We start from the raw sequence: 13,773 nt of genomic DNA on the forward strand, positions 1-13,773 counted from the left end.
GCTGTAGTAAGGAGCCCGGGCTGACATAATACTGCAGCCGCCCGGGACTCCCGCAGCCGGGCAGGGAGATGTGCAGAAGCCGTCCCTGCCATCTCTCGGCATGTACCGCAGTGCTCAGGGATGGCAGGGACGGCACCTACACATCTCCCTGCCTGGCTGTGGGAGTCCTGGGGGGCTGCAGAGTTATGTCAGCTCCGGCTCCTTAACAGGCGGTGCGGAGATAATAGTTGACGGAGCCCGGGCAGCTGAAGTGAGGCTAGCCTGGGCTCCTTACCACGGCGCAGCAAGATATATGAGGAGCCTGGGCGGCTGAAGACTGATGCCAGCCCGGGCTCCTTTTAACATCTAGCGGTGCCGCGGAGCTTTTAGTCCCTAATGTAGTATCAAATTTCTCGTGATTGGCTGCTCGGTTCTGGCCAATCACGGGACCCAGCGGGAAATATGAAACTACATTAGGGGAAATAGAAACTCTGCGGCGCCGAGGTATGTTAAAAGGAGTCGGGGCTGGCCTCACTCTGCAGCCACCGGGGTTCCTCTGATTCTATCCCCGCTACCCTAATACAATGATGGGGATGGGGACACTGCTTTACATAACCCCCACCCCCCTTGTCTTCCACCCGCCCGTGCTGCACATTGTCCGCCCACTACAATACTATAACTCCCAGCATGCCCTCACTGTATGGCCATTGAATGGGCATTAATATTGTATGGGCATTAATATTGAACAATGTGGCCAGCTGTCCTTCCTGCGTACAGTGTTGGATGACCTGACCGTGTTCTCCCAGGGGGTGTTGATGGTTTGCAGGGATTTTAATGTCTCTCTGTTTCCTTCCTCAGACTGTTCCTCGGGGACCTCTGTCATGTCTCATGCTCAGCTAAATAGGATCCGACGACTTCTCTACTCTATGCAACTGACGGACCCATGGAGACTGGCTCATCCAGACACACGTGACTACACTTTCTATTCTCACGCCCGTAAAGTATACACTAGGCTGGACTATATCTTTGTTAGTCACTGTCTTCTCCCTCAGGTACTGTCCTCCTCCATTGGTTCCATTGTTTTCTCGGACCATGCACCATTTTTTTGTGACATATCACTGCCGAATGGTCCGAGGAGAGTTTATGTGGAGACTTAACGAATCGCTCCTCTCTGACTCGCTGTGTCTGGCTGATCTGAGGGCAGCGATTGCTAATTTTACTCTGGATCATGCCAGCGATCCCACATCCCCTCAGTGCCGTTGGGAAACGCTGAAATGTGTGCTTAGAGGCGTACTTATTAAACATGGTGCCCGTCTTAAGCGGGAGGCATCCCAGAAGTTGCGAGACCTTCTCGCTCAACTAAATTCTTTGGAGTCTCGGCATAAATCCTCTCTCTCGGAGGAGGTCTACCGTGAGTTACTTGCGGTCCGGAGGGAGATACAGGTGCGGATAGATAAACAACATAACATATACCGTCAGATTTGCTCTAGTGTGTACTATGAATGGGGTAATAAGGCGGGTAGGATGCTAGCTAGGGCACTGCGGGATAAAAGGGCGGCCCTCCATGTCCCCTCCATTAAGTCGTCCTCAGGCTCCCTGGTCCACCTGACCTCCAAGATCTTAGACTGTTTTCGTTCCTATTACACTGACCTTTATAATCTGGACTCTCAGAGGACCAAGCTGCCCACCCTCCCCAGTCGCTTCTTGATCTGGAGCGCTCTTTTGGCCTGGAGGAGGTAATGGAGACTGTTAAGTCCATGCCGTCCGGCAAAGCTCCTGCCCCTGATGGCTATACCTCGAAGTTTTACAAACTTCTTATTACAGAGTTGTCTCCGTGCCTCCTTGGGGCCTTTAATGCGGTTTCAGATGCCTCTCCTTTCCCTCAATCTTTTCTACAGGCCTTTATTACGGTCATCCCTAAAGAGGGCAAGGACCCCAACCTTTTTCAGAGTTATAGACTGATCTCCCTCATAAACGTTGATGCTAAACTGTACGCAAAGCTCTTGGCTGAGCGTTTGTCCCCATTGCTGGGGGCCCTCGTCCACCCGGACCAGGTGGGATTTGTACCTACCATAAAAGCTCGAGATAATACCTTGAAGACTTTCTCTTTGATGCATCATGCCCAGGTCTCTCGCATTCCTTGTATTTTACTATCCCTGGATGCCGAGAAGGCCTTTGACAGGGTGGCTTGGGGCTTCCTGCGAGGGGTCCTTTCTAATTTGGGTTTGGGCCCTTTGATGCTACAACGCATTTTTGCACTATACACAAGTCCTCAGGCTAGGGTACGCATTAACGGGTCCCTGTCTACCCCTATAGCTATACGTAATGGTACTAGGCAGGGCTGCCCCCTGTCCCCTCTTCTCTATGTGTTAGCTATGGAACATTTACTCCAGGCAATCAGACATAGCACAGAGGTCAAGGTCTGTGGCGAGGAGGTTAAATGTGCAGCTTTCGCGGATGACCTCTTAATATACCTCTCGTCCCCTGAGTCCAGTCTCCCGGCCCTCCTATCGCTCATCTCTGATTATGGTCAGTTTAGTAACTTCAAGTTGAACCTGACGAAAAGTGTAGCCTTGGATGTCTCCCTTGGCCCGATAGGGGTCTCGGCCCTTAAAAGTAGATATCAGTTTAGTTGGGCTACTTCCTCTATCACATACCTAGGGGTCCAGGTCCCCAATGATCTCACCCGTACATATGACTTGAACTTTCGCCCCTTACTCTCCTCTTTCTCCTCTGACCTGACTAAATGGGACAGACATGACTTTTCTTGGATTGGGAGGGTCAACATTATCAAAATGAATCTTTTGCCTTGTCTTCTCTATCTCTTTCAAACTATCCCTGTCCTCCTCCCCCGCACATTCTTCACTGCCCTGGATAGAATGTGGACTAAATATGTGTGGGGTCCGGTGGACCATCGTATGGCTCGGAGTGCTCTGGTGCGTCCTAAGTCTGAGGGGGGTCTGGCTCTCCCCGACCCCTTTCTCTATTACCTGTCCGCGGTAGCCACGAGAATATTGAATTGGTTCCACCACTCTAAGGGGAAGCTTTGGGTGCGCTTGGAGACCCTCTTGACACCTGTCCCGCTCACTTCGCTCCCCTGGCTGCGAGTATCGTATTGGACATCCTCTCGAATGGCGAGCCTCCCATTTGTGGTGCGGTCTGTGCTCCGGGTGTGCCATCACTTTTTTGACAAGATGGGTCTCCTGCGCCCCAACGGCCCCCTCACGCCTCTTCGCGATAACCCCGATTTCACCCCGGGTGCTGTAGCCGGTCCCTTTCTGGGTAAGGTCAGGGGGACGGTCTTTGTTTGCGCCCACGTTTTACACTCGGGCTCCATTAAATCATTGGCGGAGATAGTTCCAGGTGGTTCCCCCGCTCCCCTTCACTTATGGCAATATATGCAACTTGCCCAATTTTACTCTAATGGAAAGCAGGTACTGGACCTTCATAGATCCCCGCTCCCCTTTGAGTCCCTCTGTTTGGGTACTGACCCCCCTGGTCGTTTGGTCTCTGTTCTCTATGCCCTCTTACGTGATCATACCTGCTTTAAACCTTTGGCTCATCAGGGGGGATGGTCTCGGGAGTTGGGCTGCACTCTAGCCCGGCAGGATTGGACCAAGGCTTATGCCCTTTGTCATGGTGCCTCGGTCTCGGTGAAATTACAAGAGACCAACTTTAAAGTGTTGTCTAGATGGTATCGTGTACCTGCATTGTTGCACCGCTTTTATCCCTCCATCTCAGATGTATGCTGGAGGTGTGGCGCTTCTCCCGGGACCATGTCTCATGTTTGGCTGGACTGCCCCCTTCTTCTCCCATTTTGGTCGGGGGTTCTGGAGATCATTAAGAGGGTGACGGACATTGCTGTTCCCCGTTCCCCACAGGCTGTATTGCTGTCAATGCTCCCGGGCTCGATCAAATCCTTGAAGGCGGGCTTGGTGAGTATTCTTCTCTCCGCTGCACGTAGGGTACTACCTAGAAAGTGGAAATCAACCCCCGACAGTTTCTGACTGGGTCCGTGAAGTAATCTATATACATGGGATGCAGGAGTGCATGGCGGAGACGGCGTCCAAATCTGAGCGTTTTTTGCTGCGCTGGATGCCGTGGTCTGCGTTTTTGGACTCCCCCGCCTGCGGTGCCCTGCGCCTGTCTCCTTGAGGTGGGGTCCTGTGGACGCACTTTTTGGGAACTGGTTGGACGCCCCTGGCCCTGGTGGTCCCTCTCCACGGTAGAGTTCCTCTCCCTTTCCCGAGTTCCCCCTCCCTCTTTCCCCCAGTGTGTCCTTCTTTGTCCCCCCTTTTCCTTTTTTTCCCCTCTCCGTCTCTCTTTTCTTCGGTTTGTGTTGTTTAGTCTCCCCTTCTCTTTGTTGTTTTTGTTTGATTTAGTTGATATATTACGGGCTTATAGTGTCTTTCCTTGCCCATATTCCGCCTACTGATCATTTCTTGTTTACCCGGCTTGATTATGCTGGTTTACTTGCTCTCCTGTTTCTTATTATTATTTTTTGCATTGGCTGCTACACGTCCCTTTCTTGTGTACAGGATGACTGGGAGACGTAGCTCCCGGGACTCCTCATATGCCTATTTGCTGCCTTTATTTGTATTTCCTCATTGTCAATGTATTGCTGCCATCTCATGCAGAATTGTTTACATATGCTTTCCTGTCAGAAGATGTATATCTTGGCGGATGACGTTCCTAATGTTTTTTTATTACTATTGGTGCTTAATAAACTTTTTTTTGAATTCGAAAAAAAAAATAATAATTTTTACCTAAATGCTTGTGTTCCCAAAAATTTAACATTTTTAAAAAAGGCAACTACACCACAAATACAAAAGGAGTCATTTAGGTAGAATATAAAATATATAATTTTATTAATTGTGTTAAAAACATGTAATTCATAAAACATGGGGGAAGGGGAGGATCACAACTACTGGGGGAGACTAGACAAAAGGGGCGACACTACCTGCTTGCGCATAATACATTGACACAAAAATATATAAAGTGCATCACTGGTAGACAAATGTAAGGTGCATAATAGGGGCTATTACAGCTTCCATAGAGTGCATAATCATGTCTGAAAACCAGCATACATACCAAGAAACTATAGAAAACAATGCAGCAGCAGGCCCAAGCAGGAGTGACGCATGCTGCTGATTGTATTTATATTTTAAAAAAAGGTAATAGCAGAAAATACCTCTCAAAATTTGAAGCCCAATTTCTCCCGATTCAGAAAACACCCCATATGGGGGTGAAAAGTGCTCTGCTGGCGCACTACAGGTCTCAGAAGAGGAGTAGTCACATTTGGCTTTTTGGAAGCAAATTTTGCTCTGGGGGTATGCCGCATTTAGGAAGCCCCTATGGTGCCAGGACAGCAAAAAAAAAAAAACCCACATGGCATGCCATTTTGGAACCTAGACCCCTGGGGAACACAACAAGGGGTGAAGGGAACCTTTATACCCCACAGGTGTTTCACGACTTTTGCATATGTAAAAAAAAAAAAAAAATGACCTAAAATGCTTGTTTTCCCAAAAATTTTAAATTTTTAAAAAGGGTAAAAGCAGAAAATAGCCCCCAAAATTTGTAACACAATTTCTCCCAAGTACGGCGATACCCCATATGTGACCCTAAACTGTTGCCTTGAAATACGACAGGGCTCCAAAGTGAGAGCGCCATGCGCATTTGAGGCCTAAATTAGGGACTTGCATAGGGGTGGACATAGGGGTATTCTACGCCAGTGATTCCCAAATAGGGTGCCTCCAGCTGTTTCAAAACTCCCAGCATGCCTGGACAGTCAACGGCTGTCCGACAATACCTGGAGTTGTTGTTTTGCAACAGCTGGAGGCTCCGTGGAAACAGTGGCGTACCAGACGTTTGTCATTTTTATTGGGGATGGGGGCTGTGTAGGGGTATGTGTATATGTAGTGTTTTTTACTTTTTATTTTATTTTGTGTTAGTGTAGTGTTTTTAGGGTACAGTCACACGGGCGGGGGTTCACAGTAGTTTATCGCTGGCAGTTTGAGCTGCGGCAGAAAATTTGGCGCAGCTCAAACTTGCAGCCGGATACTTACGGTAAACCTCCACCCATGTGAGTGTACCCTGTACGTTCACATTGGGGGGGGGGGGGGGACATCCAGCTGTTGCAAAACTACAACTCCCAGCATGCGCTGACAGACTGTACATGCTGAGAGTTTTAGTTTTGCAACAGCTGTAGGCACACTGGTTATGTATCACTGAGTCTGTGACCTAACTCAGTGTTTCACAACCAGTGTGCCTCCAGCTGTTGCAAAACTACAACTCCCAGCATGTACGGTGACTGCTGAGAGTTGTAGTTTGCAACAGCTGGAGGCACACCGGTCGTGAAACATTGAGTTAGGTAAGAAAAAACTCTGAGTTTCACAACCATTGTGCCTTCAGCTGTTGCAAAACTACAACTCTCAGCAGTCACCGATAGCCAATGGGCATGCTGGGAGTTGTAGTTATGCAACCAGCAGATGCACCACTACAACTCCCAGCATGCACTTTAGCTGTTTGTGCAAGCTGGGAGTTGTAGTTATACAACAGCTGAAGGTACACTTTTCCATAGAAAAAATGTGCCTCCAGCTGTTGCAAAACTGTTGCCCATAAGGGAATGCTGGGAGTTGTGGTTGTCTGCCTCCTGCTGTTGCATAACTATAGCTCCCAGCATGCCCTTTTTGCATGCTGGGAGCTGTTGCTAAGCAACAGCAGGAGGCTGTCACTCACCACCAACGATCCACGCTGCAGGTCAGTCGCTCGCCGCCGCCGCTGCTCCTGGGGCCCCGATCCCAACATTGACGCCGGGGATCGGGGTCCCCAGCTCCTGGGGTCCACGTCCCGCACCCGCTCACGTCCTCCGGAAGAGGGGAGGAGCGGGTTGCGGGAGTGACACCCGCAGCAGGCACCCTGACTGGTCGGCCGGTAAACCAGCCGACGAATCAGGGCGATCGTGAGATGGCACCAGTGCCACCTCACCCCTGCACGCTATGGCTGTTCGGGGCCATCAGAGATGGCCCCGATCAGCCAGTAATTCCGGGTCACCGGGTCACTGGAGACCCGATTGACCCGGAATCGCCGCAGATCGCTGGACTGAATTGTCCAGCGATCTGCGGCCATCGCCTACATAGGGGGGGCATAATGATCCCCCTGGGCGATATTCCGTGATGCCTGCTGAACGATTTCAGCAGGCATCCGGCTCCGGTCCCCAACCTGCTATCGGTGGGGACCGGAATTCCCACGGGCGTATGGATACACCCTCGGTCCTTAAGGACTCGGAATGCAGGGCGTATCCATATGCCCTATGTCCTGAAGAGGTTAAAAAATCTTAATCCTTCCAGTACTTATCAGTTGCTGTATGAGCCACCGGAAGTTCTTTTCTTTTTGAATTTCCTTCCAGTCTGACCACAGTGCTCTCTGCTGACACATCTGTCAATGTCAATAACTGTTCAGGGTAGGATAGGTTTTCTATGGGGATTTTCCCCTACTCTGGACAGTTCCTAAAATGGACAGAGGTGTCAGCAGAGAGCACTGTGGTCGGACAGAAAGAAAAGAACTTCCTGTGAATCATATAGCAGATGATAAGTACTTATACTGGAAAGATTAAGATTTTTTAATAGAAGTAATTTACAAATCTGTCTAACTTTCTGGCACCAGTTGATCTAAAGAAAACATTTTTTTCTAGTGGAGTATCCCTTTAATGTCATCTATGTAACTAACTTGTTGCTGACAGCCTTCTCAGTTTAGTCTCAAGGGGCGACATGCCTTCTTTACCGTGAGGACTGTGAATTTATGGAACGGTCTACCTCAGGAACTGGTCACAGCAGGAACAATTAACAGCTTTAAAACAGGATTAGATAAATTCATGGAACAAAATAAAATAAATGCTTATGAAGAAATATAAAATCCCATCCCTTCCCCAATATCGCGCCACACCCCTACCCCTTAATTCCCTGGTTGAACTTGATGGACATATGTCTTTTTTTCGACCGTACTAACTATGTAACTATGTAAGTGGTACACTCTGTGTGCTTATAAATTAACCTCTTAAGGACCAAGGACGTATGAGTACGTCCTTAGTCCCGCTCACGTGATAAAACGCGGGGTCCCACGGTGAGACCGCATCATATCACGGCGGGCCCTGCGTCATAGTGAAGCCAGGACCCGCCGCTAAAAGCGCGTGGCACTGATCGATGTGCCGCGCGCTATTAACCCTTTAGCCGCGCGCTCAAAGCTGAGCCACGCAGCTAAAAGTGAAAGTAAAAAGTGCCGGCTAGCTCAGTGGGCTGTTCGGGATAGCCGCGGCAAAATCACGGCATCCCGAACAGCTTACAGGACAGCTGGAGGATCCCTACCTGCCTCCTCGCTGTCCGCTGTGAGATCCAGGCATGAGCAGTCAAGCGGCAGAATCAACGATCACTGGTTTCCTATGAGAAACCAGTGATCAATGTAAAAGATCAGTGTGTGCAGTGTTATAGGTCCCTACTGGAGCTAAAACACTGCAAAAAAAAAAGTGAAAACAAAAAAGTGAATAAAGATCATTTAACCCCTCCCCTATTAAAAGTTTGAATCACCCCCATTTTCATATAAAAGAAAACACAGTGTAAATAAAAATAAACATATATGGTATCGCCGTGTGCGGAAATGTCCGAATTATAAAAAAGATATCATTAATTAAACCGCACGGTCAATGGCGTATGCGCAAAAAAATTTCAAAGTCCAAAATAGTGCATTTTTGGTCACTTTTTATATCATGAAAAAATGAATAAAAAGCGATCAATAAGTCCTATCAATGCAAAAATGGTACCAGCAAAAACTTGAGCCCTCATACCGCCCCATTCGTGGAAAAATAAAAAAGTTATAGGGGTCAGAATATGACAATTTTAAACGTATTAATTTTCCTGCATGAAGTTATGATTTTTTGCAGAAGTACGACAAAATCAAACCTATATAAGTATAGTATCATTTTAATCGTATAAACCTAAAGAATAAAGATAACGTGTCATTTTTACCAAAAAATTTACTACGTAGAAACGGAAGCCCCCAAAAGTTACAAAACAGCGTTTTATTTTCAATTTTGTCTCACAATGATTTTTTTTTCCGTTTCACCGTAGATTTTTGGGCAAAATGACTGACGTCATTACAAAGTAGAATTGGTGGCACAAAAAAATAAGCAATCATATGGATTTTTTGGTGCAAAATTGAAAGAGTTATGATTTTTTTTTAAAAAGCAAGGAGCAAAAAACGAAAGTGAAAAATGGAAAAAACCCCGGTCCTTAAGGGGTTAAAAAAGAAGAAACAGAGACAGCTCACCAATTTGAAGATGAATGTGTGCACAACTTGAGACACCCACTTGGAAGCATGGATTAGGGCTGGGCTGGATCCTAGGATACAGCATAGCATAAAGTAAAAATGATGGGTCCAGCTCCCATAAAAAATCTAACTTTAATTATTCCATTAAAAATAGTACAAAAAAGGGACCAAGGACTAATACCCAAATGAAACACAGGCACGTTTTGGTTTATCACCAGATGCTCGGCTCCTGGCCTGGTGCTCCCCTGGAAGTGACGTGCGCACTTATGACATTGACAACTAGAAGCGGCTCTGGTTGTGTGGAACAGAGAGAATGCAGTGTACAATATTTATCTGAAGTCCGTCAGACTAATCACCAGTCAGGATAATGCTGGAAGGCTGTTAAATGGTTTATTCAGGAATTAAAAAAAACTGCTATTTTCTTCCAAAAACAGAACCACACCTGTTCTCAGGTTATGTTTGGCATTACAACTTTGCTCCATTTTGTTCAATGAAACAGAACAAATGCCACACAAAACTTAAAGACAGGTGTGGTTCTGATTTTTTTTTTTTAAATCAGTTCTGTTTTTCTAATACTTGATAACCCTTTAACCGAAGAGCAGCTGATGCTTTGCCTCTGAGCCGAGTTCTCGTGAGTAGCAGTTTGTTGACAGGATCATCTTCTTGCATGAATCCCTCCACTGCCACTGAGATTAGTCATGAAATTGATTGGTTATTAGGGCCATAGGGTCTTTGCCCTATAACTTTCTGTATGTCCTGTGATTGGGACCTGTGCTAACTTTGATTACCTGTATATCTAGGACACAACTTACCCCTGAGAAATTTTGTGGCGGAAATGCGTTGGGTGACGGTGTTAAGTGTGTATTTATAACATTCTAGGGTGAGACTAACAGGTAGAGTGGGCAGGGGTTGTCTTTGAGGGAGTAGAGATAACCTCGCAACATATGACCCGTTAGGGATTACTAGGGCTTTGTAGGCACCCTTTCTCCCCTTCCTGGTCAGTCATGTACTGTTTTATAGAGGCTTTAAGTGTGTAACTGGGGTTAAGGAGGTAAGCACGTAGTAGTCATTTTTGTTGTTCCCCCTCCCCGGCTGTATTGACCAGCAGAGGTTTATCCTAGTGTCATGTGTAGGGGGGATTTTAGTGATTTTTAATTAACACTATTAAATGTTATGTTTTAATGCCGTTGTACCCCCTGTAGAAACGGTTTTGTTTTTGGGGAGCCTTACTAATTGATTGAGGACAACTGGATCGTTATAGGGGTTTATTACAAGCCATACATATATACAAATACAAAGGGGAGTCCTAACTAATTAAAGGATAGGGGTGCAAGGAAGAGGTGAAGGTGAAAGAAAGGGGTAGGAAGTGCTCTCTCTATCTCATCATCCTATAAGTAACCTATATATCAGTCATACACACACACATGACCCATACATTGCCCATCCCAAGACATCTCTATGGCCAATCAGAACAGTTCCTTGACAATCTGCAAACAAGGTTGTTGAATGTCGTCCTGTAGTTGGTTCATTTGCATTGCAATCACTTGTTAGGTTTGGCGCCCTCTTTGTTCTTCATGTGTACCACACCGCAGGGGTTGGTTTTATGTCTTTAGGATAGGAGGTAACAGGAACTGCCAGCTCACCTCCATTCTTATCACACAGGTGCAAGGCTTATTGTATGGCTTTAAACAGGATGAAAGCAAATGATTGTTTAATCAGATGGTTACATCAACCACCACTCCTGGAGCCAGCCCTGTCGACACCCTACACCCATTCCATCCATGACATTCCACTGCATTCCATTGTCCTCTTCATTGTATTGCTTGCTCTTTCTGAGTGTTGCTGTGTAAGAGGGGGCGTGAAAGAGGAGTTTCAAAAACTGTGATTATCTGTTGTGCGGAGTGAATCTGTGGAGTGGGTGCGACTGCCTATAGCCCACATTCATATTTTGGGTACGTTTTTCTCTTTTGCACATAGTGGGATAACTGTTAGAGTTTAAACACCCTTTTTCATTATTTTTTTTTTTTTCTCTGTTCCACCACTAGGGGGAGGAATTGATTGGGCACAGGTGTTTAAATCTTAGCTTGGCACTCTTATTGAGAGCTTGCTCTTTCTGAGTGTTGCTGTGTAAGAGGGGGCGTGAAAGAGGAGTTTCAAAAACAGGAGGTTGAAAGCAGGAGGTTGAGATCGCTGTGAGTTTTAATTTTTGAACCCACAAGGTCTACAAAAAATGTTAAGTGTATTTTTGACTGTCTGTTTTTTCCTATACATTTGTGAAATCCCCATAACTAGATGGCCTCCATGTTGGAAAATGCAGTCCAATGTACATCCTGTTCAATGTATGCAATCCTTGAACAACAGTTTGAGGGTGCACATTGTTGTGCGAGATGTGTACTAGTTGTCCGTTTGGAAGCCCAGATCCTGCATCTAGAGGGGCGACTGGCAACAATGAGAAGCATTAACAACATGGAGAGGAGTCTCCTGCTCACTGAGCAGGCACTCTCGGGAATAGAGGTGGGGGAGGACAGTGGGACGGAGTTGCAGGACAGTCAGGCAGTTAGCTGGGTTACAGTTAGAAAGAGGGGTAGGGGAAAAAGTGTCAGGGAGGCTAGTCCTGAACTTGCACACCCCAACAAGTTTGCCCGCTTGGCAGATGAGGGGGATGCCATTATAGAGCTAGCAGAACTGCAGCAGGATATAGCCTCTTACCGCCAGGGGGGTGTCTGCTCCAGTAAGGAGGGAGGGAGGAGTACAGGGCAGGCCAGACAGGTACTAGTGGTGGGGGACTCAATTATTAGGGGGACAGACAGGGCAATCTGTCACAAAGACCGGGATCGCCGAACAGTGTGTTGTCTGCCTGGCGCACGAGTTCGGCACATCGCGGATCGGGTTGACAGGTTGTTGGGCGGGGCTGGAGAGGACCCAGCAGTCATGGTACATATTGGCACCAATGACAAAGTAAGAGGTAGGTGGAGTGTCCTTAAAAATGATTTCAGGGACTTAGGCCGCAAGCTTAAGGCAAGGACCTCCAAGGTAGTCTTTTCTGAAATACTACCAGTACCACGAGCCGCACCAGAGAGGCAGCGGGAGATCAGGGAGGTAAACAAGTGGCTCAGAAGCTGGTGTAGGAAGGAAGGGTTTGGGTTCATGGAGAACTGGGCTGACTGCGCTGTCGGTTACCGGCTCTACCGTAGGGACGGGCTGCACCTCAATGGGGAGGGTGCAGCTTTGCTTGGGGAGAAGATGGCTAGAAGGGTGGAGGAGTGTTTAAACTAGGGACTTGGGGGGAGGGAACCTACAGCAAAGAGGGGGAAGATAGTGTACATAGAGAGGTGGGAATTGTAAATGTACCTGGGGGTGGAGCGGACTGAGGGGTTAGAATAGTTACTAGGAATAAGCTTCATAGGAAAATAAAACTTACACCCTTGAATCCCATTAACCCCAATAACATAAAGGATGGAAATGTAAAGTGTATGTTCACAAATGCCAGAAGCCTAGCAAATAAAATGGGGGAGCTTGAGGCCTTGATACTGGAGGAACATATTGATATAGTTGGGGTCACTGAGACATGGCTGGACTCCTCGCATGACTGGGCTGTCAATCTGCAGGGGTTTACATTGTTTCGCAAGGATAGAATGAACAGAAAAGGTGGTGGAGTCTGTCTGTATGTAAGAAGTGGTATGAAAGTCAGTGTGAACGATGCCATAGTGTGTGATGATTCTGAGGATGTGGAATCATTGTGGGTAGAATTACAAAAGGAGGGAAATACTGAAAAAATAGTATTTGGTGTAATCTACAGACCCCCTAATATCACTGAAGAGATAGAAGTTCGGCTTCATAAACAAATAGAGAGGGCCGCCCGGGCAGGTACAGTGGTAATAATGGGAGATTTTAACTATCCAGATATAGATTGGGGTCCGGGGTTGGCTAAAACTACAAAGGGGCGACAATTCCTAAATTTATTGCAGGATAATTTTATGGGCCAGTTTGTGGAGGACCCAACATGAAGTGATGCCTTGTTGGATCTGATCATTTCCAACAACGCAGAGCTGGTTGGTAATGTAACTGTGCGGGAAAACCTTGGTAATAGCGACCACAATATAGTTACTTTTGACTTAAAATGTAGAAAACAAAGACAGGCGGGGAAGGCAAAAACATATAACTTTAAAAAGGCAAATTTCCCTGGGCTGAGGGCTGCACTACAGGACATAGACTGGGGGGAGGTGTTGTCAAATACTGATACAGAAGGTAAATGGGACATCTTTAAATCAACTCTAAATAACTATACAGCTAAATATATACCAAAGGGGTACAAATATAAACGATTAAAACTAAATCCTACATGGCTGACACATGATGTTAAAAGAGCAATAAACAACAAAAAAATAGCCTTCAAAAAATACAAATCTGATGGGTCAGCTATAACATTTAAACAGTACAAGGAGCTTAATAAAATCTGTAAAAATGTAATAA

General features: G+C 46.7%; 1 protein-coding gene across 3 annotated transcripts in view; it reads left to right on the plus strand.

Moving 5' to 3' along the window:
* NHERF4 (NHERF family PDZ scaffold protein 4) overlaps positions 1–13,773 on the plus strand; it is an 818,185-nt gene that overhangs the window by 190,785 nt on the left and 613,627 nt on the right. Inside the window, exon 3 of one of the 3 annotated variants that reach the window (XM_056543465.1) lies at positions 838–948. The exons of the other annotated variants lie outside the window; for them this stretch is intronic. Within the exon in view, the coding sequence (XP_056399440.1) occupies positions 923–948 (26 nt within the window). The 5' untranslated portion in view covers positions 838–922. The remainder of the gene's footprint in view (positions 1–837; positions 949–13,773) is intronic. 3 annotated transcript variants of the gene reach the window in all.

Source organism: Hyla sarda, chromosome 10 (genome assembly GCF_029499605.1).
Source record: "Hyla sarda isolate aHylSar1 chromosome 10, aHylSar1.hap1, whole genome shotgun sequence".
NCBI classification, from domain to species: domain Eukaryota; kingdom Metazoa; phylum Chordata; class Amphibia; order Anura; family Hylidae; genus Hyla; species Hyla sarda.